Source organism: Ptychodera flava, chromosome 3 (genome assembly GCF_041260155.1).
Source record: "Ptychodera flava strain L36383 chromosome 3, AS_Pfla_20210202, whole genome shotgun sequence".
NCBI lineage: Eukaryota > Metazoa > Hemichordata > Enteropneusta > Ptychoderidae > Ptychodera > Ptychodera flava.
Window position 1 is genome coordinate 36,166,983 of NC_091930.1, and position 25,031 is coordinate 36,192,013.

The following is a 25,031-nucleotide window of genomic DNA, read 5'->3' on the forward strand; positions in this document are numbered from 1 at the left end:
AATCAGGAAATCAGGAAACGAATCACGAGATATGATAGACACAAAAAAACGAATAGTTGAGACAGAATGATAGAATTTATATTTAATTCTTAAAACATTACAACGTCAGCATATAAAAAACTTATTTGAACACGATTGGTTTTCTTTTTAAGTTACACACTTGTTTTTATGAGTAATTTGTAATATCGCAACATTCAGCTACAGGGTACCTAACATTTGTGAGAAATTTAAAAAATATGAAAATTCAATTATCCCAAATTTATTTCCAATCGTGTTTTTGCCTATTTTTATTTTGTATCATCTAGGGATGGCTCCTATGTTTTTTAAAGGCGATGGTAAAAATCGACCCTAAAAGGTCTGAAATGTTAAACTTCCACTTTAGTAGCCATGCCCATTGATGAAATAGAACAATTCACATCAAGGTCAGCCGATAAAGAATTGCCACTGCGGACAAACAATAGTGTGCAAGAGGTATAAAAGCAGACGAAACAGAGTAATTGAGAACATTTTGGATTGAATAAAACATTACTGATTATCAGCATGCTGGTCAACCCCGTCTAAACATTAAATGGTGTGGCCCTTGGGCTAATTCCCCCAATACTCTGATCATGTTCATTCAGGGTACTAGTACTTGGTGCTATTGCACGCTTAATTTTCAACGACTGCTCTGACACCACCGCTATGGCTGCCTCTTTTATTCCTCTCTGTACTTTAATTTTTCATGGTCATCCTCCTTTGATTTTTGTGCAGCGTCGGCAAGGTAGCGCATCAGGAGAAGATCAGAATTTTCTTCTTCTTTGTACTTCAACTTTTCATTCTCCTCCTCCTTTGAACATGGTTGTGTAGCTTCTGCAAGGAAGCACAAAATGGATGATCGTGTTTAGCACAACGTAATAATAATGCATCTGATGAAGTGCGTTTGTTAGCAATGAGCGCAAGATTTCATGTATATTATTTTTCTTATTCATGAACTGATTGGGGTTGATAAAATATGTCATGAAAAAACATTCTATCTCTTAAAGCTCAACAAGTCTCATTTGTTGTCAGAAACAACTATACACAGAATAGACGACCACTACAGATCATTACAAACGCCTGATATACATCTTTTAGGCATGTCTGTTACCTGTATGTTTCATCAGCTTTGGAATGAAATCATTCCAGAATGCACACTCCTTGGCTTTCAGAGCTCGTTTGGTTTCCATCGTTTTAGTGACAGATCTTTGTACTCTAATCCGGGTACTTTGAAGACAGGCCATTCTGTTTGCTTCTCATTTCCGTTAATTCTACGTCACCATCAGATAAGTTAGGATTTCTGAAAAATGTTCAAAATGTCATGTCTACATGTGACTGTACATAGTATGTATGTATGCATGCATGTATGTATGTATGTATGTATGTATGTATGTATGTATGTATGTATGTATGTATGTATGTACGTACATACGTACGTATGTATGTACTTACATACGTACGTATGTCTTCGATAATGGCTATGATTGATATTAATACCAGGTGAAATCGAAAGTTGCACAATTTTTCGTCCGTGTACTGGAAAGGATATTGATCGTTGATATTTGCTCGATTACGAAATACAGGGACAGAATTCACCTGTGCCTCGAATTGCAATTTTGAAAGGGGAATTTTAGTCATTATCTTAAGTAGCATTGTCTGGTTGTGAAATATTACAACTGATTTTGAATTTCTGTCACCGAACTCGAAGCCTTGGCTAATAAAGTCATGATTATAATCGTCATGATATGGGTTTAAAACATGAATTTTGTTTCATTATTTTACCCTGTCTTAGCGAAGTTTGTCCAATACTTCATGATCTTCAAGGTCATCATGACGTCATCATCAGGCATTGTCCAGTTCATAGCACTGTCAAAATGCCAACCGAATACGAACGGAACTTCCTCACCATGCATAGCTTTCAACCATTTAATCTTAAATATTGACTGCGAAGGTATGTGAGTCATTTGGTAGAGGTACACTTTGGAGCCAGCCAGAAAGTGCGCCCGCGCTGATCGATCGGCGGGGCAAACTAAATACATGTCCCCGTGCGTCTGACTGAACGATTCGACGTAATTGGTGTCCTCCGAATCTTCGTCTTCCCAGTGGACATATATTTGCTTAATAGCGTCCGCTACAGCTGGGTTGGATTTTTTGTCACTCCCCAAATATGTAGAGAATATTTCATTATAATAGGTCTTGTTCAAGAAGACCTCCGTGTCATTGGCCTTATCGGCGAAGAAAACAATCAGAAATCCCCTTCCTTCGTCAGCCATTGTTCCGATCATTATATCGGTGCGTCTCTTTGGAAAACTGCGGTCTCGAATGAGATCCTCGGGTGACGCGGTGAGGAAGTTGCCGTCAACGACCGGAGGAAATGGAATCAGAAGGTCTGAAATTCCGGTAATATTTGCCAGTTTTCCCTATGGAAAGAATCCAACATAAAGGAGAGATTTTTTTCTACCATTCATAACAATGGCTGTCGTTATATTAATAGACCAGTTTAAGTGAAAAGCTAATCTTCGACCTGAAAATTTCAAAACTTTCAAATGAATTTGCATAAGTTAGCTTTCGTCTCGCTCATACTTTATAGATCTTATTTACCATATTCGTAGTAGTGTGCCTGGCCAAAAGCGGGTAACTTTATATTCTACTCCGGTATCTTAGAGTTAAGCTCATTATTTATAGCAGATCAAATTATTTTCTTGGTGTTGTAGAGTAACCGTGAGAGAATACACAGATTTTATCAAACTAGCAAAAGGCATGGCTATCGTCATTCGCTTACTGAATACATTTAAATGTTGTTCAGAGCTACCTCATGTGCTTTTTTGGATTTTTGTTCGACAGACCATCCAATTTAACCAATGCTCTGAGGTGAAGCAATGCAATTATATTTACGGCACCTTCCCTTCAACACGGCCCAGGTTTACCAAGGCCTGGTTATATTCTCAAACAAGATAGTAGTGGACAACTTGCCATCTCGCTTGCGAGAAAATGAAGATCTGAAAACAAGCGAAATTCGCCACAAAAGGGCAACTGTTGTGTTACAAAGTTCACAAGCCACACACGGACACCACCACCACTCCGTGCCCCACCACACCGTACAATAAGCTTACTTGTACATACACTCAAAAGCACTGATTCTTACATTTTGCAAATTTCCCGCTTCCTTAAGATCTTCAGCAGACACGCTACGCAAACACTGAACCAATTCTTCTGAAGTGTCTTTTTCACAATTGCTCAGTCTGCCAAAGCCATGTGCTAGCCTGCTTTGCTTTGTTTTATCACTTAAGAAGATCGCTGGCATGGTCGATGTTCCACTCTGAGAGAGAGAGAGAGAGAGAGAGAGAGAGAGAGAGAGAGAGAGAGAGAGAGAGAGAGAGAGAGAGAGAGAGAGAGAGAGTTACACGTAAATAATTTATGTTTGATGAAGGAAAATGTACTGGAAGTCTACTAAGATTAGTCAATGCTTAACATGACCATTTCAAAACTCGTTTGTCTGTGCGGTTGTGCGTATAGGACCTCTACGGCGGGTCTGTTGCCATGCATAACGTATCCAAACGTCACGGCCCCATTTTGCATATTCATTTTTAGATCACATGTTCACACACGTGAGCTAATGTCGTACCGATGTCTGCCTGTCCATGTGTGTGAGTGTCTGTGTGTGTCTGTCTGTTTACACGTTATCTCAAGAACGCCTGAAGGGAAACAAGTCAGAGATTCTGTTTGAGAATGGCAAGGACTGATAAGTTTTGAAGGGTGTGGCTTGCATATTTTATGCCCATTGCATAATTAATGATTTCAGAAAATTGGATGAGATTTACTACAAATGTTGATCAAACAAGGATTGATCCGCCATGAAAGACCAAAAGGTGTAACATAAAAGTTAATCGCTAATTTGCAAATTTACTGAACTTTCCTTATTAGGAATTTATATCTAACCTGACTTAATCAAATTTGACAAAACTTGGTATGTATATCGAAGATACTATGAATTAACATTACTGAAAGTCATTATGATTTTTTGCATCACCCAATTCCTAATTTGCGTATTTAATGAACTTTCTTATTAGGGATATATATTTTGGTTGCCTTGACAAAAGCTGAAAACAGTTTCTTTTACTCGGAAGATACTATGATACAACATTATTGAAAGTCAATTTCTATTTTGCATATCTAATGAACTTTCGTAATTAGGGTTATATATTTGGATCGACTTTACCAAGTTTGACGAAACTTGCTTTGTACATGGAAGCTACTATGATAAAACATTGATTTTTATTTCACCCAATTCCTAATTTGCATATTAAATGAATATTAGGGTTATAAATCTTGATTGGCTTGACCAAATTTTACGAAACTTGCGGTGTAAAAAGAAGATACTATCATACATCATTATTAAAAGTCATTAAGCATTTGCATATTTAATGAACTTTCCTAATTAGGGATATATAACTGGAAGAATTCGATCAAAGTTGGCAAAACATGCTATCTACATTGACGATACTAGGTTGAAACAATATTGATAGCCTTTGAGCATTTTCACTTCAGCTAATCACTAATTTGCATATTGAAAGAACTTTCCCAATTAGGGATAGCTAGCATGATTGACATGATCAAAGTTAACGAGACTTGCTATGTATATTTGACATACACGGATATAACAATCATGAAAGGTGTTTTAATAGTTTAAGATAAACATCACTAATTTGCATATTAAACGAACTTTCCTTATTAGGGATATATATCTTGATTGACATGACCAAAGTCGACAAATTTTGCAAAGAATATTAAAGACACTAGTGTAAAACATATATGAAAGTCATCTAGAATTTTTAATTCAGCTAACTACCATTTGCATATTAACGAACTTTCATAATTTTGGATGCATAAATCTGGATCGACGTTATCAAATTATCAAACTTGCTCTGTAAATTGAAAAAAATATAATGAACAAAGTCGGTTTATATATTTTTAAACATCTAGTTACTAATTTGGATATTTAACGAACTTTCCTAATTAGATATTTACATCTTAATTAGCTCAATCAAAATTGACAAAACGTGCTATGTATATTGAAAATACTACGATATAACATTTTTGAAGTCATTTTGCATTTTTATTTAGCTTATGACTAATTTTCATATTTAACAAACTTTCCTAATTTAGGATGTATATCTTGGATTGACTTGATCCAATTGACGAAACTTGCTATGTATATTGTAGATGCTATGATATAATATTACCAAAGCAAGTTTTTTTTTGTAAAACACCTTATTACTAATTTACATATTCAAGAACTTTTCTAATTAGGGATATAGCTTGATTGACATCATCAAAGTTGATTAAACCTGCTATATACATAGGAGAAATATTATATAAGGACTTGACCACAGTGGTGATAAAATGACAGAAGTCAAAGAAATTTGGAAGGCACACAAGGAACAGTGGTTAGGGTGACGGATTCACTGTCAAAGCAAGGTGAGTTCGAGACCAGGGTCCAGCACGGTGTTGTGCCCCTGAGCAAGACTAAAATAAAATTATAATAAATTTAATATTTATATTTCAACTGATTCCATGTTTATATACATAAAATTACCTTCGGGAATTAATCTGTGGTGAATATTGTTCATGGTGTTGATCATAACACTTTCAATGAAGTAGCAAATATGTGGCAAAGTTTTAAATTCATAGACAACTGCAATATTAACTGAAACATGTGAGCATTTTTAGTTCACATCTGGTGCTCCCAAACTGCTGACCGGAAGCAGCTTCATTATAAACGAAGGGATGCAACCAAACTGTTGAAGTGATTGGGAAGTTGCAAAACTGGTGGACTATTAACATGCATCAAATGCTGAATTAGCTGCACATTTGCAAGACACCCGTCGCCGATATCTTGGCAGTAAGTCGCGCCGACAGGACGACCGCTCCCTTAGTCTAAATGCAGTACGATCGTGACTAAATAATGACGGTAATAAATTGGTGATGGTGAGTTTTGTAATATCCAATGCTAAAGTAATATTTCTGTTGATATCAGACAGCATTCGGCCTTTTAAAGCGATGTGTTTCGCGATTGATCTTCTCCATGCAACTTCATGAGAAGTGCTGTCGTTCAGCAAAATTACGACTTGTCTGAAAATGGTAAAGTAAAGGGAATGCCACTAAAATTTATACAAACTGGTGACATGGCATGATATATCAATAAGTTTAAGTCAGGGATAGGCTTTTTCACTTAAGTACTGATTAGTTAATGAGGGGAAATATGATTACCATATTACAAGTCTCAATGACCAATTACTGCACCGGCAAATTCAAAACCGCACCAACTTGAAAGAACTAGTACATTTGAAAATTGTATTTCCCTTGACAGCAAGATCAGAGACAAATAATTTCATCTCTTGCTCTTCAAACATACTTACCTCCATGATTGCACGTGTAAACAGGCCGTCGGTCATAGGGGACAGCATTAGATATTCAACACTTATCGCTCCGGCACTTTCGCCGAATATCGTCACTTTGTTAGCATCTCCGCCGAATGCTGTAGAACGTGAACGAGAAAAAAGTTAGAATCAGTACATTGTATAGCATTCTTGAGAGTGGATCTAGAAAAACTATTTTACATGAGATCAATACCTGCTATGTTGTCTTGGACCCACTGCAAAGCCAACACTTGATCGAGGAAACCATAATTACCGGTGGCGTGTTCATCACCTATAAGGGGAAAACAGATAGAAATTACTTGATTCTGAGGCACTTCCCGTTGGTTCCACATCTGTGGAACGCGGAACTCAAAAGGAACATCTTGAACCTCATATCATTACCAATCACAGCAAGATTGGTTTTACTCACGAGTGTATATAATATAATAATATAATAATAATAATAATAATAATAATAATAATAATAATAATAATAATAATAATAATAATAATAATTTATTTCACCATAAGAAATATTTAACATTTCATGAAAATGACTGTATGTACAATTGGTGGGGACCATGAAATATAGTTCAGCAGAACTAATCTTCCTTCATGGCCCCAACAAAATATATGAAATAAATAATTTTATATAATGAAGGTATTTAGAGTTGCAAAAATAGTATACATGCAGAACAAAATAGGTGCATACTCTGATACTAAATACAATAAGAAATAACTTCAAAAAATAATCGGCATTGGTGGGGAAAACAGAGCAACAAAGAATATCATAATTTCGGAAAAGGGATGAAATCAGGAAATAAAAAAGAAACAGTACAACAACATTTATAACTGAAAAATACTGGGTTCCTTATCCACACTTCTGACTGTCTTTACGTGACAAACTGACTATTCACAATTGTTTACGACCATTTGTGTCTAATTTTATTGTTTTGTGTTCAAATATCTGCAGAATAAAAGTCATAGCTGTGATTTCAAGCCTTGTGTGAAGTTAATGATAACTAACAAATGAAGAAAATATCTTTCAATGTCAAAAAACACCACTACGTTGAAAAACATAGTATATTTCGTGGCGCAACAATGTTGGAATGGCCGTATTAAAGCCTGTTACCAGTGTCACGGTAACCTAAATTGCCGCTTACAATTTTATGATGGGTCAAGCGAGCACTCAGTTGATTTATTAAGTACCGTTATGTATGCTATGTATTAGTTTTAAAATAAACTGTAAACTGTGTGCCCATCTAACCTTCTTTTCTTAAAATTTAGAATAACTCATGTAACTGTTTTCTATGAAAATCAACATTCAGAGAGTGCAGTTTTAGCTCATGATAGACACTTCACATATGTTTATTTGTCATAATTCAGGTATAACGCGCATCGGGGACAGATATACTCGGATTCTCAAATTTCATTTTAAAGCTCTTAGAGAAAGAAAAACTTTTACCATCTTAGTTATTCGATAAGCAAAATGATTTTCTCCCAAGAGAGTTAACAGAGGGAAGGCAGCTATTTTGAATTTCTAATATCGGTAAATCTTGGGTTATTTGTTTCTCTAGCTCCAAAATATGCACGGTGACCTCCGATATTTCTCTCGGTTTTGAAAGGTAATGGTTGAAAGATTCATTGAGGAAAGTGTGAGCAAAAGTTTAAGTCCTTCACTTTCGAGTTTCATACTACCCTAAAACAAAATAAATGTAGTGCTCGCGGGAACATGTGGCGCGGCCGCAATATATGTTTAAATACGATAGCCCAGAGAAATCATTGAAGAGGCTCCGACCAAGATCAATGTTGCCAGTATCGCACAGTTTACTTCATGTCAGCCGTGTTTGACTCTATCGTTGTGGATAACACCGCCGTTTGATTGTGTGACCGGCGATCATAGTGTGATGTCTCTTCAGAAGTGAATGGTGTATGGTCCTGGACTATGATGACTCCAAATAGTCTGTTCTGGAAAATCCCTGATCGAGAAACGATTGCTGTCGTTTTTTTTCAGGGCCTTCAGTATGTTTTCTATCATTTGAGTAAAATATTGGTCAAACCTCCCTACTCTTTAAGCAACCATTTTGGGCGGCCTTTTACAATTTTTCGTCAGGCTTTTTTAATCCCAAAGTTTAATCCATCGCATCCCTATAAGTATCTGCTCAATGTAAAATGCGTGATTGACTTCCAGTTTAGTCCAAACATCCTTCAATGAAATGTTTTAACAGTTCTCTTGCAACTTCAAGAAGAAAAAACATATGAACTGAATATGCTCACGTGTTTTACAACAGGTTCATTAATAGTAGTACGCTTCACAGAACAATAAGATATATGTTATCACTATATGAAGCAGGTTTTTTTCAACATCGCACAGTACTCTCAGATTTTAATCACTAATTACAAAACTTTATTTAATATGCAAATGAGCTGTTAATTAACTTGACACTGCTCAATGCTTCATTGGACAATTAGATATCCATCAGATCAACATTTGTAGCACGTTTCATTTAATTTAATGCTGTAATTTTAGAGTAATGTCACTAATTACAAAGTTCATTAAATATGCAAATAAACCCTTAATTAACTTCACACAAGTAAATGCTCTACACCACAATTAGATATCTGTCGGATCAGTATCTGCAGCAGATTTCATCACATTTGGTGCAGTTATTTGGAGTTATATCACTAATTACAAAACTTCATAAAATATGCAAATGACCTATTTGTTAACTTGACACTGCCAAATGCTTCTCAGTACAATTAGATATTTATTAAAACAGTATCTGTACCAAATTTCAAAGACTTGGGTGCCGTAATTTCAGAGTTATATACCTAATTACAAATTTCATTAAATATGCAAATGAACCCTTAATTAATTTCACACTACTTAATGCTTTACACTACAGTTAGATATCAGTCGGATCAGTATCTGCAGCAGATTTCATCACATTTGGTGAAGTTATATCGGAGTTATATGACTAATTACAAAACTTCATAAAATATGCAAATGACCTATTTATTAACTTGACACTGCCCAATGCTTCTAAGTATAATTAAGATATATATCAGATCAATATTTGTTGCAAGTATCATCAAGTTTGGTGCAGGAATTTCAGAGTTATCTCACTAATAACAAAAGTTCATTAAATATGCAAATGAGAAGGTAATTGACATGACACTCACAGTATCATCATAATGTTCTTAGATTGTCATCTGTGAAAAGTTTCATGAAATTTTGTGCAGTATTTCTTGATATATGTCTACACTGTCATTACCGTCTCCATAGGGAAACCATTGTACGGAAAAAAACGATATTGCATAACTTCATTAATATGCAAGCCACACTAACCAAAATCTAATCAGTTCTTGCAAGTAGCATATGGTACCTGTGTACCAAATCTGACTTGAATCCGTTCAGGCGTTTTTGAGTTATCGTGTAAACAGACAGACAGACACACACACACACACACTAACACACACACACACACACACACACACACACGGACAGACAGACAGACATCGCTATGACAATAGCCCACGTGTTTACACACGTGAGCTAACTAGGAGTAGCTGAGCAAAGTTTTTTTTACAAAAAGAACGGTTATAACATTAACGTTATTAAAAATTCAAGGCCGACATCCCTCTATTAACTGTACGGAGAAAAATAAATTTTCGAAAAAACTAATTAGTTGAAAAGGTTTTTCTTACGTCATGAGCTTTGAGCCTACCCACCCCCCCCCGCCCAAAAAAGCAGTAGACTGGAAAGTATTCAATAAATTTCAGAGTCGGGATACCTGTCCCCGAGAAAATGTAAATGTAAGTCCGCTGTGTTGACATTATTAAGATGGCTCTGGTGGCACTTACCAGTTGACAAATAACCGAAAGGACCGAGTCGATAATTGATTGTCACCACGATGACGTCACCAATGGCAGCCAGAGCCGTGCCGTTGTAGCCGGTTCCCCCAGAGCCGATGACGAGGCCGCCACCGTGGATCCATACCATCACAGGGAGTTTATCAGCCTGTCGTGTGAAAAATATCAGATTTAAAATACCCTTAGCTATAACCTCTGATGTCTTTCCCGCTATTCTTGTTCGTTTATGAAATGCATTGTCTTGTCCTCGGTGTTTCATCTTGTCAACACAACATTTTGTCTCTCATGTCAATGTCATTGTCCAATAAATGAATTATATTCTCAACCATGATCTCACAAAACTATCATTGCGAATATTTTTACAATCTAGTATGATACATTGTTTTACGTTGCCGACACTTCATCTTTCAAGTATACTTTAGGAAGAAGACAAAGAAATTTTCTTTCTTCTAGAACCTGTGTTAATAATGGTCATTCACTAATTTCTTCATTGAGAGGCTACATAAAAAAGCCGTATTACTTTTTGTGCTCCCTTTCTCTAAGTGAACATGTCCGGTAAACATGACTGACAAACCCTTAATCATTGTCGATATATGCGAAGATGCACAGATCTGGCATTTTGAACCGTGGAGGTAGCACACTCCATGCTTTAATAAGCAAGCCATTGAGAAAATTTGTCGCAGCCAGGCCGCTCATTCCATGTTTCACATTCTGAAAAATTCAACCATAATCATTGCTGGCATTTCACTAGCGAAAAGGATGGCATTTGGTTTTCCCGTTTTCCTTCAAACCTTTTTGTTTGGTTGTCAAAAATGTATAATAATATTCTTTCACAGCCCCTCCGTTGGCTTCTGTGGGCCAAGCATTAAGGTAGTATACGCCTCGAAAGTGAAAGACTCAAACTTTTACTTTAACTTTCCTTAAGGAATCTTTCAACCGTTCTGTTTATTAAATCAAGAATAAAAAATCAGGGGTCACCGTGCAAATTTTAGTACTACAGAAACAAATTACCCAAGATTTACCAATATTTGAAATTCAAAATGGCCGCCATCCATGTGTTAACACTATGGAGAAAAAAATATAAATTTAGATTTTCGAAAACTAAGCCGGTGAGGTGAAAGTTTTTCTTTCTACAAGAGCTTCAACATGAGCCCCCACAAGTGGTATATCAGAGAAGAGTTGTAGAATTTGAGTCCGAATATCTGTCTCCGAGGCGCCATCTACCTTAAGGTAGTTTCGCCGCTATTGGCCATGGGCAAAGCGAGGCGAGGGTGCTTGTCCGTGTCATGTTGGCAATACCAATTTTGCCGCCTCCCTTCACCTTGGGTTCAAGTTAAATCGAGTTGTGGCTTGTATCAGGCACTGTGCATGCTGTTAAGTGTCGACGTGCAAGCTTTCAACATGATGATACAATTGCACCTGCTCAAAGGTCATCTTTTGATAAACTCCAACGGTGAACCTTTGCCTGGTCACTTAACTGGAAGGGTGACCTACGGCAATCAGAAATATAGTGAACATGAGCTACAAAATAGTTCAGCCCCCGCTGCAGTTTTATAACAGTTATAATTTGTTCTCTGAAGTCGAAGGCTGACAAATCAATGGAAAATGTCGATACTCATGTAAGGACAGTCCAGAAACAAAAAGTATATTTATCCTGGACCCCTTTGACTATCTAAAGTACTGAATAAAAGAGTACATTTTACTAGCTTAATTAAGCGAAACTTTAAACTTAAAAATGTAACATAATCATATAACTAGAAAATTATAAAGATGTAAGGTATTTTGTTCGTTTGAGAATTCCGTAGTAAACCAATACCGTGCTTCTTGTAGTGCGATGGTGAAAGCATAACTGCATTAAACTTTAATGACTTAAACACAACCGAGGAAGTGGATCATTCCGTCGCATATATAAGATAACGTAATGAAGAAATGCAGGGTTTTCTAAGATGTCAAACCTATAAAACTGGGAACGAAAATTGCCCAAATGACCCATACCCTGTTTATTGACTGAGTCTCGTTCTGTGTTGGCTGACTTGCCCGGGACTTACCCCAGTCTGTGGTGCATATTATGTTCAAATATAGACAGTCCTCGCTTTGTGACTCGCCGTCCAACGGGAAAATTGGGCTCGGCGGTTGCATGCATGCCGCGCCAAGCTCCTTCGCATCGTGAACCCCTTCCCATGGGCTTTTCGGCTCTGGTGCTCGGAATCTAAGATCATCTACCGGTGGTTCGGCAAAGGGTATACCTCGAAAGACATACACCGTACGTTTGACCTCAACGTCTTCATGAGCGAACTCCACCACTCTACCGGCGACTTTTCCCGATTTCACCTCTACGATCGGATCGTCAGCAGCAATGGAACCCAGCAGAAATGCGACGAACACGGCGATTCGTACGGCACTCATCGTTGACACACACCTCTCGTCAGCCATGGTGTCAATTCGGTTTACTATGGAGTTGTCTGACGTCATGAGAATATGAACTATTGGTCGGCAGATTATGCGAGGTAACCCTATTCCCCCAACCTTGTATAGGTAAGGCATTTATTGCTTCGAATCAAAGAATTTTCAAGTGGCCTGGTAACAGGCCTGGGCCATAAACAAGGGTGCAACATACATATTACATAGAGAAGTATCCAAGGAGATAATTCTCGTCTTGAAGAATTTCAACACGAAAAAAAACAAAACTTTGAGACATTTCAGAAGATTAACAAAACGAAGTAGAACATATGTTTACAAGTTACACCAATGCTCAACACTGCGTGCAAATACGAGTTAACAATCAGTGGCTATCAGTACCAGTCATGGACCGTCAGCGCTGAAACCGTGTGCACTATGACTATGCATGCTATGACTTGCTATATGACTCATTGGGTTCTAGATTTTCAAGACGATATGGTTAAAATACAAATTGACCTCAGTTCGTACTTTGGACTAACTCCAACAAAGGAAAAAATCCGACTCTGTCCAATCATAAGGCAAGTCGGCACAAAAAGAAACTCGGGCACACTTCACAACTCGCGATCGGTCTCAACCATCACTCTTTTTTATACATCCATAACTGATATTAAGCGAATTTCACTTGCTGTAGGTTTTCTTTGGATTACTTTGATGCACTGACTGTTCATGTAATACCGTGTATATTATTTGTTCTTCGAAGTTCCATATCGGGAACAAATATTAAAATCATCACAACAAGATGTTTTTTTCCATATTTCTAACTGGTACTTGTCGGCATGCCTGGCTATCGCGAAAAGAAGTGTGAAAACTTTTTATCAGATTTTACCGTCCATTGTTGCATTATTTACGTGCCCGAATCATCTTTACAAACAATAAGAGCCGCAATAATAGCCGCAAAATGTTGCGTTGTAATATTGTCTCTCTTCGGCGAATAGCCACATTTGGTGTAAGGCTTTGGCATGAAAATTCTTCAACGATATAGAAAATACATTGTGGTATATCGTTATGGTTACTACGTCAAATCGACGACGCACTGTCCGGTTGCCATGTACATCTTTAATTGACAACTGAATGACAATATAAACATTTTATAGGAAAATCTCTTAACTTGTGGTGTTATTTAAATTACGAAGATATCTATTTGCTTTTCCACGAATGAATCACCAACGTTAAGGTCATACGTGCCTCTTAACTGCAAACTTTCAATCACACTCTTACCAAATCAAAAATAAAAGCAAGGAATACCTTATGAGTTTTCCCCAAGAAAAATTACATTGTATTTTAACATGTATTTGTACAGATATTTAAAATTCAAAATGGCCACCACCCTTCTGTACACTACCAGTACTATGGCAAAACATGAAATGTCGAGTTTTGCAAAAACTAGAAGAGAGAAGTTAACTTACTCTGGGAGCTTCAAATTATGCCCCACAATGGTATACAAGGACAGTCTCAATTTAAACATTTTAAAGTCCGAATTTCTGTCCGTGAGGGAAGTTCTACTCCAACAAGCGACAGCTGAGAAGCAGGAAGTTTAGTGATTCATTAAACTTGATAATTTGAGGAAACCCCATCATTTTTCATTCTGATCAGGTAGCTCAAATGGTTTCCTATTTAGGGTAGTTCCTTTTATCAAACAAGAACGATACATTTGTTGTGCATAGAACTGGTGATCGCTTCAAGTTTAGTTAGTTTTGAAACATCGCTAAAATTTTCATCAAGGCGCGCAATCTCAACACGAATAACTAAACACTGAAGTTGACAGGCATAAAATACCTATCTCACCTAGTACAATTGAATTCTGCTTTCTATACATACCTCATATAGAACGTATCGTTCCCAAAATAATTACAATCAAAACAATCATTTGACCGCAACTTGACCCGAACTACTTTGATCAAATCGAAAATGTGACATAAAATACATCTCCGCCATGGCCACTATCAGCGGAGGAGGAGTTCCTCTTGATACTTTTGAGTTTGTAAAAAATCCAACGGCAATTTTCAGTTTCCCACGATAATTTTTAAATGTTCCGCTTAATGCCATCGCAAAGTAGTCCATGCAGACTCCGGTCAAATGCAGCATGATGTGTGAGATGTAAGGGTGTTAAAGGGTGTTTGCCTTCATTAAATGCGTCCGGAAAGTGACTTTCAATCCTTCTGCTAGTCCATTGTCAGATTCGTGTCTACTGATTAATGCTAACCCCCCCCCCGTTATTTTGCGTTGCTGTGATATCATTTACATAATTTTGATACTTATTAGGCTTTTCAGAAAGCCAATTTTCCAACATACATTCTACAAACATAGTCATAACATAACCAGCACTCTATGGCAAACAGTCAGCAAACCATTCCGTGTATAAATTAGATTATTCTTCAATCAGCTTTATCTGGCCTTATAGAGTACTCGTCCTGATGCTGGCATTGGAAAGCCCTTTCTACAGAATTCCCTGTTATAACAGTATTTGGCGTGGAACTGTCAACAATACTGGAACTAGACTTACTGTCTAAATTGAGGCATTGCAGACTCTGTCAGGTGTAGTTACTATCTAGAAGGTAATATCGGTCAATAACTGTGAACTCAATAAGCATTTAACGAATCATAACATTCAGTTTTGGGATTTTTCGTGGATATAACCATAAAGCTTGAAACGTTTTGTGATACCCATAGATATACCCTTAGATGTTATTTCCTCTAGCGTGACATAATTTTCGCCATCCAAAGTATGCGTTAAGAGAAGGATCCAACACGGACTGATGGGACATCTTGACAGAAGTTTCAAAAAGTACCTCGGTTGTTTAACGGGACGTTCCGCTGTATTTCAAGGCAAACATTATAAGAAGTTAAGAAAATGGACTTTACGCGAGAAATGAGTTAGTCAAGATAAACAACCAAAATGAAATAAGTTCCGAGTTTAAGGTTTTGTAACTTTGATCAACCCGATGTCATACAATGGACTATTCTTGTGTATAAACTCTACCACACTCATGTGTCAATTGTAATAAAAGAAATGAATAAAAATCTTGAAAGTCTAAATATCTGTCTCTGAGGTGTACTTTAGTCCTTTTGTGGAAAGAAAGGTACTTGTAGTCAAATATTAGGAAACGCATGCGCATTACAAAACAGGACATACTCATATACCGAATATTGGAACAAATTTATATTTAATTCTTCAAAATTTACAATGTCAGGATATAAAAAATTATGTGTCCAATATCTGGAATTATTTAGGCATGGACCCTATGGTTTTGAAAAGGGATGGTCCAAAATGGACTAAAAATCTGACAAGCAAAACTCCCATTTTAGTAGCCATGGCAACTTATAAAAAAAGAACATTCAAGTCAAGGTCGACCGAAAAAGAATTGCAATTGCCGACAAAGAGTAGCAAAAGAGCAAGAAAAACAATTCGCTTATCGGCATGCTGACCATCCCATCTCAACATTCAATAGTGTGTCCCTTTGAATAATTTCCCTAACCCGGATACTCTGATCATGTTCATTCCGTGAACTAGCACTTCGTGCTATTGTCCTCTTCAGCGACTGCTCTGACGACACCGCTATGGCTGCCTGTTTTCTTCCTCTTTGTACTTTGACTTTTCATGGTCATCCTCCTTTGATTTTTGTGCAGCATCATTAAGATAGCGCATAAGGGAAGGTTCGGAATTTTCTTCTTCTTTGTACTTCAGCTTTTCTTTCTCCTCCTCCTTTGAACATGTTTGTGTAGCTTCTGCAAGGAAGCACAAAATGGGGTGATCGAAAAATTTGGAAAAATCGAAAGAACCACAATAATACATAAAGTACCTTGGATAGTAATTGGAGCAAGATTTCCTGTACATCATTTTCTCTTCTTATTCATGAACCGCTGGGGGTTTAAAAATATGTCATTAAAACCATTGTCAGTATTCAATTCCATCAGCTTAACGAGTCTCTTTTGTCATTACAAACAGATACTAGAAATATAACGACCCCCTTCAACAGATAATTTTCAAACATCTGGTGTACAATGGCATGTCTGTCACCTGTATGTTTCATCAACTTTGGAATGAAATCATTCCAGAATGCACACTCCTTGGCTTTCAGTGCTCGTTTGGTTTCCATCTTTAGTGACAGGTCTTTGTACTCTAATCCGGGTACTTTAAAGAGAGGCCATTCTGTTTTTTTCTCATCTTCTGTCAATTCTACGTCACCATCGGATAAGTTGGGGTTTCTGAAAACGGATTCAAAGTGTCATACGTCTGTGTATAATGAGTTTGAATACGTATGTATGTACGTATACATGTATGTACATGTATGATATTCGTACGCACGTATGTATGTATGTATGTATGTATGTATGTATGTATGTATGTATGTATGTATGTATGTATGTATGTATGTATGTATGTATGTATGTATGTATGTATGTATGTATGTATGTATGTATGTATGTATGTATGTATGTATGTATGTATGTATGTATGTATGTATGTATGTGTGTGTGTATGTGTGTGTGTATGTGTGTGTGTATGTATGTGTGTATGTATGTGTGTATGTATGTATGTATGTATGTATGTATGTATGTATGTATGTATGTATGTATGTATGTATGTATGTATGTATGTATGTATGTATGTATGTATGTATGTATGTATGTATGTATGTATGTATGTATGTATGTATGTATGTATGTATGTATGTATGTATGTATGTATGTATGTATGTATGTATGTATGTATGTATGTGTGTGTATGTGTGTATGTATGTATGTGTGTGTATGTGTGTATGTATGTCTTCGATAATCGTCTATGATTGATATTTATAAGAGGTGAAATCAAACGTTGGGCAAATTTTTGTTGGTCTACGTGAAAGGATCTTAATTGTTGATATTTGCTCGTTTAGAAAATACAAGAAAAGATTAATTCCTCATATTACGACTTTGAAAGGGAGATTTTAGTCATGAGCATATGTAGCATTATCTTGTCGTGTAATATTACAACTGATTTTTGAATTTCTGTCACTGAACGAACCGTCCAGTATTACACTCATGATTATAGTCATCATGATATCGGTTTTGAAAAATGAATTATTGTTTCATTATTTTACCCAGTCTTGGCGAAGTTTGTCCAGTATTTCATGATCTTCAAGGTCACCGTGACGTCATCATCAGGCATTGTCCAGTTCATAGCGCTGTCGAAATGCCAACCGAACACGAAAGGAACGTCCTCACCATGCATAGCTTTCAACCATTTTATCTTAAATATTGACTGCGAAGGTATGTGCGTCATTTGGTAGAGGTACACTTTGGAGCCAGCCTGGAGGTGCGCACGCGCTGATCGATCGGTTGGGCACGCGAAGTACAAGTCGCTGTGCGTCTGACTGAACGATTCGATGTAATTGGCGTCTTCCGAATCTGCGTCCTCCCAGTTGACGTACATTTGCCTAATGGCGTCCGCTACAGCCGGGTTGGATTTTATGTCCCTCCCCAAAAACGTTGAGAACATTGCATCATAAGTGGTTTTGTTCAAGAAGACCTCCGTGTCGTTGGCCTTATCGGCGAAAACCATGATTAGAAATCCCCTTCCTTCATCAGCCATTGTTCCGATCATAATATCGGTGCCTCTCTTTGGAAAACTACGGTCTCGAAGGAGATCCTCGGGTGACGCGGTGAGGAAATCGCCGTCAACGACTGGAGGAAATGGAATCAGAAGGTCGGCAATTCCAGTAACATTGGCCAGTTTTCCCTATGGAAAGAATCCGACATAAAGGAGATTTATACTATAATTCATAACAGGTAATTTCCTTACATCAGGAAACCAGTTTAAATGAACAGATAACTTTCAGTATGAAAACTTCACAACGTTCAAATGAATTGTGGAAATTAGCTTTCGTCTGGCTTACATAATGTAGTCTCTACTTATGACCCTATTCGTAATAGAGTGCCTGGCAAAAAATGCGGTAACTTAACATTGTACGCCTGTATTTTCAGAATGTAGCTCATGGCCAGATCATATTATTTCTTAGGTGCTGTACATATACATTTTATCAAACGAGCAGATGGCATGGTTATTGTCATTTCGTTTATTTAATACATTAAATTCTAAATTCAGTTACGGCTAGTTTTCAATCGTGTTCGAACTCACAAAGCTACTTTAACACGATCGGAACTAATTTGGGATAATTGGATCACAATATTTTTCAAATTTCTCAAAAGTGTTAGATGCCATTTAGTTGAATGTTGCAATATTACAAATTACTCATAAAAAACAAGTGTGTAACTTAAGAAGCAAAGTAGTTGAGGTTACATTTGCAGATTCAAATCGACATTACTTCAACATCCAATTATCCCAAATTAGTTGCAATCGTGTTCTTTATACCCTCTTTGTTTTGTTTTCTTATGTTCAAGGGCCGGACATACTTAAACAATTTTCTGAGTTGAAAAAATGCAATAGTTATGGCACCTTCCCTTCAACAACGCCCCAGGGTTACCAAGGCCTGGTGATATACTCAAACAAGATAGAGTGGACAAGTAACCATCTCGGTTGTGAGAAAATGTAGATCTAGAAAAAGAAACCAAAGTGAAGTTCGGCACAAAAGAGCAACTGTTGTATTACAAAGTTTACGTCCCACACTTGGACACCATCACCACCGCACCACACCACACCATACATATACATACACTCACAGACCGTTAGTTCTTACATTTTCCAAATTTCCCGCTTCCATAAGATCGTCAGCAGACGCGCCACGTAAACACTGAGTCAATTCCTCCGATGTGACTTTCTCGCAATCGACCAGTTTACCCACGCCGTGTGCCATCTTGTTTTGCTTTGTTTTATCACCAATGAAGAACCCTGGCATAGTCGATGTACCACTCTGAGAGAGAGAGAGAGAGAGAGAGAGAGAGAGAGAGAGAGAGAGAGAGAGAGAGAGAGAGAGAGAGAGAGAGAGAGAGAGAGAGAGAGAGTTTGCATTGTAAATAATTTATGTTTGTAACTGATGAAAGAAACTGTACTGAAAAGGCTTCTTAGGACAGTCACTGGTTAAAATAACAATTTCCAAAATTATACGACGATATTGAAGCTTAGGAACTTCAGAGAGAAATCAAACCTAGAAGTTAGTTAGTCTGTCCATATCAGTTGCCGTCTTCAAGTTTTGAAGTTTTGAAAATAAAGTTTCTTGTGTGTGAGTATATATATATATATATATATATATATATATATATATATATATATATATATATATATATATATATATATATATATATATATATATATATATTATATTTATATATATTTAAAAACTATCTACTGTTGATTGACCAATCAGAGTGCTCAATTCAGGGTGTTTTATCTACTCTTAAAGCCCTGGTCACCAAATTCCAGAAACGAATGACAGCGCCGTAGTAAAGTACTGTCCAATCAAAAGTGAACATGTCATATTCTGTAGACATCTGGTACCTTTTAATATTCAAATTTGGTAACACAGAGAAACCAGTTGCAACACAAAATCTGCTGTGCCCTTGGGCATTTATATAATGTGCCCTAGGGCATTTATAGGATGTTCCATTACATTGGAAGGCTATTTCACAAATAAAAGTTTTAATTCATATCCTAAACATGTTACATTGACAAAGGGGACGGTTGACGTAAACACATTGTAAACGAAAATATATCAGTCAGGGGCGATAGTTTTTAAGTCGGATAAAACCCTCGTACTCGGACTCTTCTGGTATATAAAGTCCAACCCTACGATAAAATGTCTCGGCCTGCGGCCTCGACATTTTATCGTTGGGTTGGACTTTATATACCAGAAGAGCCCTCGTACTCAGGCTTTATCCTATACATATATATATATATATATATATATATATATATATATATATATATATATATATATATATATATATATATATATATATATATATATATATTTATATATATATATATATATATATATATATATATATGTGTGTGGTGTGTGTGTGTATTGAAAATAAAGGTTTGAAAATAAAGTTTCTTGTGTGTGAGTATATATATATATATATAATCATATGCTCTAATGTAAAACAAGGGACTACACGAACACTCCAAACTCCCATTATTATGTATAGTGACAATTTCGTATGATGTAGGCTTCGATAGATTTTATATCGTTCGTGTCAGGATGGGATGAAATTATTTGAAAGGTCACTTGTAAAGGAAGCACTGTGTCGTCTCTGTAGCTATGCATGACATATTCCAACATCCCCTGTGCATATCCGAAATGTTGAAATGAAGGTTGTACCAAAACTCGTGACTGGAGACGAAGCAGCTTCATATAAACGAAGCGACGCAACCAAAAGACTTGTAGAGATTGGAAAACTGCACTGCTGGTGGACTATGAACGTGCATCAGATGCTGAATTTGCTTCACATTTGCTCGACATTCATCACCGATTTTTTTTTTCGGGACGAGGCAATAACGTTTACCGACACGAATGTCGCGCAGCCGCAGACAGGACGACCCCCTTCTTTAATTTAAATGTGAGTAAATCATTACGGTGATAGAATTAGCCATTGGAGATGGTGAGTTCTGTAATATGTAGTGCTAAAACGATATTTCTTGTGGTTCTAGCACTGAAAGAGACAATGTTCAGTCTTTGAAAGTGACGTGTTTCGCACCTCGGAAAAAAAGCAACCTTTGAAAGGCGCCTAATGTAAGTGTAATTAAGATTACTGTATTACAAGTCTTAAAACCTAATTATCACAACGTCCGGCATATTGTAAGCCGTGCCAAAGAACTACAATACCTAAAATCGTAAAGATCACAAACAAATTTCGATAATCCGGAAAGCAAATAACTTTATCTCTTACTCTTCAAATTAACTTACCTCCATTATTGCACGATGAAACAGACCGTCGGTCAAAGGTGATAGCATCAAATATTCAGCACTTATCGATCCGGCACTTTCGCCGAATATCGTCACTTTGTTGGCATCTCCGCCGAATGCTGTAGAACGAGAACGAGAGCGGGAGCGAAAAAAAAAATGTTAGAATCAGCACACTGTATACTGTGTAACATTCTTGATCATGGATCTAGAAAAACAATTTCTTATCCTTTAAAATTTGAATTTCAACGGAGAGATCATGATACCTGCTATGTTGTCTTGAACCCACTGCAAAGCTAATACTTGATCGAGGAAACCGTAATTACCGCTGGCGTGCTCGTCACCTGTTGGGGAAAGACAGATTAAACTTACTGGATACTTATGCTCTGTTCGTTTCTTGTATGCTGTGAAACGCAACCAGGAAAAAATAAGGCGTCTTACAACACCTTGTCGTTACCAATCACAGCCGCTGCGAGATTGGTTTTACTCACAAGGGAAATATGTACTTTGTTGACTTCGTTTTATGATGCTTCCCGATGGTCTGTCCTGGAAATCACTGACCAATAAACAATAAGCAATGTAGATTCAAGGGCCTCTACTTTGTTTTTATCATCTGAGTATATTTGTCTCATCGTCTAATCCCTAAGCAGCCGATACCAATTCTCCCCCTCAATCCTCAAATTCGATCCACGGAATCCCTCTCACTACATGCGTTAATGTAGCCTGCGTCTCTAAAGCGAAAGTCATAGACTTAATTTTTGCTCAAACTCTCCACAATGAAATGTTGAATCATTGTCTTACCAAATCGAGAATGAAAATTAGGGGTCAAAGTGCAAGGTTGGGTGCTAGAGAAACAAATGACCTGATATTTACCGAAACCGATATTTGAAACTTAAAATGGCCACCATCCCTATATTAACCCTGTGGGAAAAATAAAATTGTCGATTTACGAAACTAATTGATTTTCTTATTTGAAGTGCTTTATAATGATCCGAGGTAGACCGGCAAAGTGTTGAAACAATTTGAGAGTCCGAATATCTGTCCCAGAGGCGCAGTATACCTGAAGTCAGCTGTGTAGACATTATTGCCATGGCTGTGATGAAACTTACCGGTTGACAAATAGCCGAAGGGTCCGAGTCGATAATTAATTGTCACCACGATGACGTCACCAATCGCAGCAAGCGCCGTGCCGTTGTAACCGGTTCCCCCAGAGCCGATGACGAGACCCGCCACCATGGATCCATACCATGACAGGGAGTTTATCGGCCTGTTGGGTAAAGAATATTTCGATTTAAAATACCCTTAGCTGAAACCTTCGGGGTCTTTCCTGTCATTTGTGTTCGTTAATGAGACAAATTTTCTTGTTCTCCTCGCAAAATCATGTCCGAATCCCAAATTCTCCGTGTTTCAACCAGCAGAAGGTTGTATCGCTGATGTCAAATGTTGTAGCTGACAACTTACTTCTGTTGCCAACAAAAATTTCTCTGGCAAAACTATTATTCCATATTTTTACGACTATACGTTTTTGGTTTGCGTGGGCGACACTTTATCTTTCAACACACTGTAGGAAGATGATGCACTCGATGGGTAAACGCAACGGACAACAGTCGCTTTGCCAGTCAGTAACTGCTGTCAAGAAAAGCCAAGCCACTGGGAACCAGTCTAGCTTTACATATAATGAAGTGTCTACGTGCAACCTCTCAAAATGCTGATACAATCGCTCCTGCCCTAAGCTCCTCTTTCGATGGCCTCCAAAGGTGGACCTTGGATCATTCGTCACAAAACCCTACTTGGAAGGACGACCTTCGCACCCGTCATAGAATCAGCGTGGACTTTGGGTTGCAGAATAGTTCGGTCCTAGCTGCAGTGTTATAATTCATATCTTTTGAAAGGCTGATAAGTCAATGACAAATGCCAATACAGAATTTAAAACACTATTCATTTCAGACCCTTTTGACTGTCTGAAGTGCTCAATGGAAGACTACATACGGCTACATTAAACGAGACAATCTCCAAATGTCACACAATCACATAAGGCCAAAAAAAAAAAAGAAAAAGAATGTTTCTGGTCAGCGCGCGCGTCATTTGAACAGCAGCGCGTCACCCTTTTTTTCCTGTTTTGTGGCCGGCGGCCGTGGGCTGACACCAAACAAAATGGCTGAAGAGAAGAGAAAATCTTTGGGGGGCATGATCAGTTACTGCATGAACAGTATATATATGTGACTATATTGATAAAAACTATAAAACTGACCCTCCTCCCGCCCGTGAGAAAAAAAAATAAAAAAATAAAATGCGCGTCGCCGCACCATTTTTTAAAGGAGGACCTGACCAGAAACATTTCCTTTTTTTTGACCTAATTAGAAAATTGTAAAAAGTACAAGACGTTTTGTTCTTTTGAAGATTGTATAGTAAATCAACACAGTCTTCTTGTAGTGCGATAGTATAGGCCTTCGCACCCGTCATAGAATCAGGTTGCGGAATAGTTCGGCCCTAGCTGCTGTGTATCTTTGAAAGGCTGATAAACCAATTACATATGCCGATACAGAATTTACAAACACTATTCATTCCAGACCCTTTGGACTGTCAAAGTGCTCAACGGAAGACTAAATACGGCTACATTAAACGAGACAATCTCCAAATGTCACACAATCACATAAGGCCAAAAAAAAAGAAAAAGAAAGTTTCTGGTCAGCGCGCGCGTCATTTGAACAGCAGCGCGTCACCCTTTTTTTCCTGTTTGTGGCCGGCGGCCGTGGCTGACACCAAACCAAAATGGCTGAAGAGAAAGAGGAAAATCTTTGGGGGGCATGATCAGTTACTGCATGAACAGTATATATATGTGACTATATTGATAAAACTATAAAACTGACCCTCCTCCCTCCCTTGAGAGAAAAAAAAATAAAAATAAAATGCGCGTCGCCGCACCATTTTTTAAAGGAGGACCTGACCAGAAACATTTCCTTTTTTTTGACCTAACTAGAAAAGTATAAAAAGTCAAGACGTTTTGTTCTTTTGAGCATTGTACAGTAAATCAACAGTCTTCTTGTAGTGCGATAGTTGTTTCTTTTGAGGATTTTATAGTAAACCAACACAGTCTCCTTGTAGTGCGATAGTACAGGCTTGCCTACATGTATAACTGAGACACAACCGAGGAAGTCGGGCAATCTGTGTAAACCGGTTTATCGAGGAGAGGCAGAAAGGCAGGGTTTTAAAAATGTACAACCGATAACAACTGGGAATGAAAATTGTCTCATTGACCCGATACCCTATTCATCGACTGTATTTGTATCATGTTCTATGTCAACTAAATTGCCTGGGACTCACCCCAGTCTGTGGAGCATATATGTTCAAATACAGGCAGTCCTCACTTTGAGACTCGCCTTCCAGTGGTAAAATGGGGTTTTTCGGTTGCATGCATGCC

At 37.5% G+C, this 25,031-nt stretch overlaps 1 protein-coding gene across 3 annotated transcripts; it reads right to left on the bottom strand.

Annotated features, from left to right (window-relative positions):
- Window positions 1-142: 142 nt before the first annotated feature.
- Window positions 143-25,025, bottom strand: LOC139129908 (cholinesterase 1-like). Of its 3 annotated transcripts, none has more exons than XR_011551718.1 (8): window positions 24,935-25,025; window positions 22,720-22,877; window positions 21,877-21,954; window positions 21,614-21,732; window positions 3,161-3,334; window positions 1,798-2,435; window positions 1,127-1,315; window positions 143-849 (listed from the first exon to the last, which is right to left on the bottom strand). XR_011551718.1 is itself a non-coding variant. In XM_070695599.1 (8 exons), exons 1-8 carry the CDS (start codon window positions 24,949-24,951, stop codon window positions 16,324-16,326), a joined length of 1,542 nt encoding a protein of 513 aa, XP_070551700.1. In that variant the 5' UTR covers window positions 24,952-25,025; the 3' UTR covers window positions 15,920-16,323. The 3 variants fall into 3 exon arrangements, 2 of the variants coding, with proteins under 2 accessions (XP_070551700.1, XP_070551701.1); XM_070695599.1 differs by lacking the exons at window positions 143-849; window positions 1,127-1,315; window positions 1,798-2,435; window positions 3,161-3,334 and adding exons at window positions 15,920-16,493; window positions 16,786-16,973; window positions 17,849-18,486; window positions 19,445-19,618; XM_070695600.1 differs by lacking the exons at window positions 143-849; window positions 1,127-1,315; window positions 1,798-2,435; window positions 3,161-3,334 and adding exons at window positions 15,920-16,493; window positions 17,849-18,486; window positions 19,445-19,618.
- Between the last annotated feature and the right edge of the window lie 6 nt (window positions 25,026-25,031).

Bases quoted from the DNA above. Each gene is read 5' to 3' on its own strand.
- LOC139129908 (XM_070695599.1), bottom strand. The intron at 21,733-21,876 runs GTATCATGATCT...CTCGTTCTACAG, and splicing joins GGTTCAAGACAACATAGCAG to CATTCGGCGGAGATGCCAAC. The intron at 16,494-16,785 runs GTGACAGACATG...GCTTCCTTGCAG, and splicing joins AAAGTTGATGAAACATACAG to AAGCTACACAAACATGTTCA.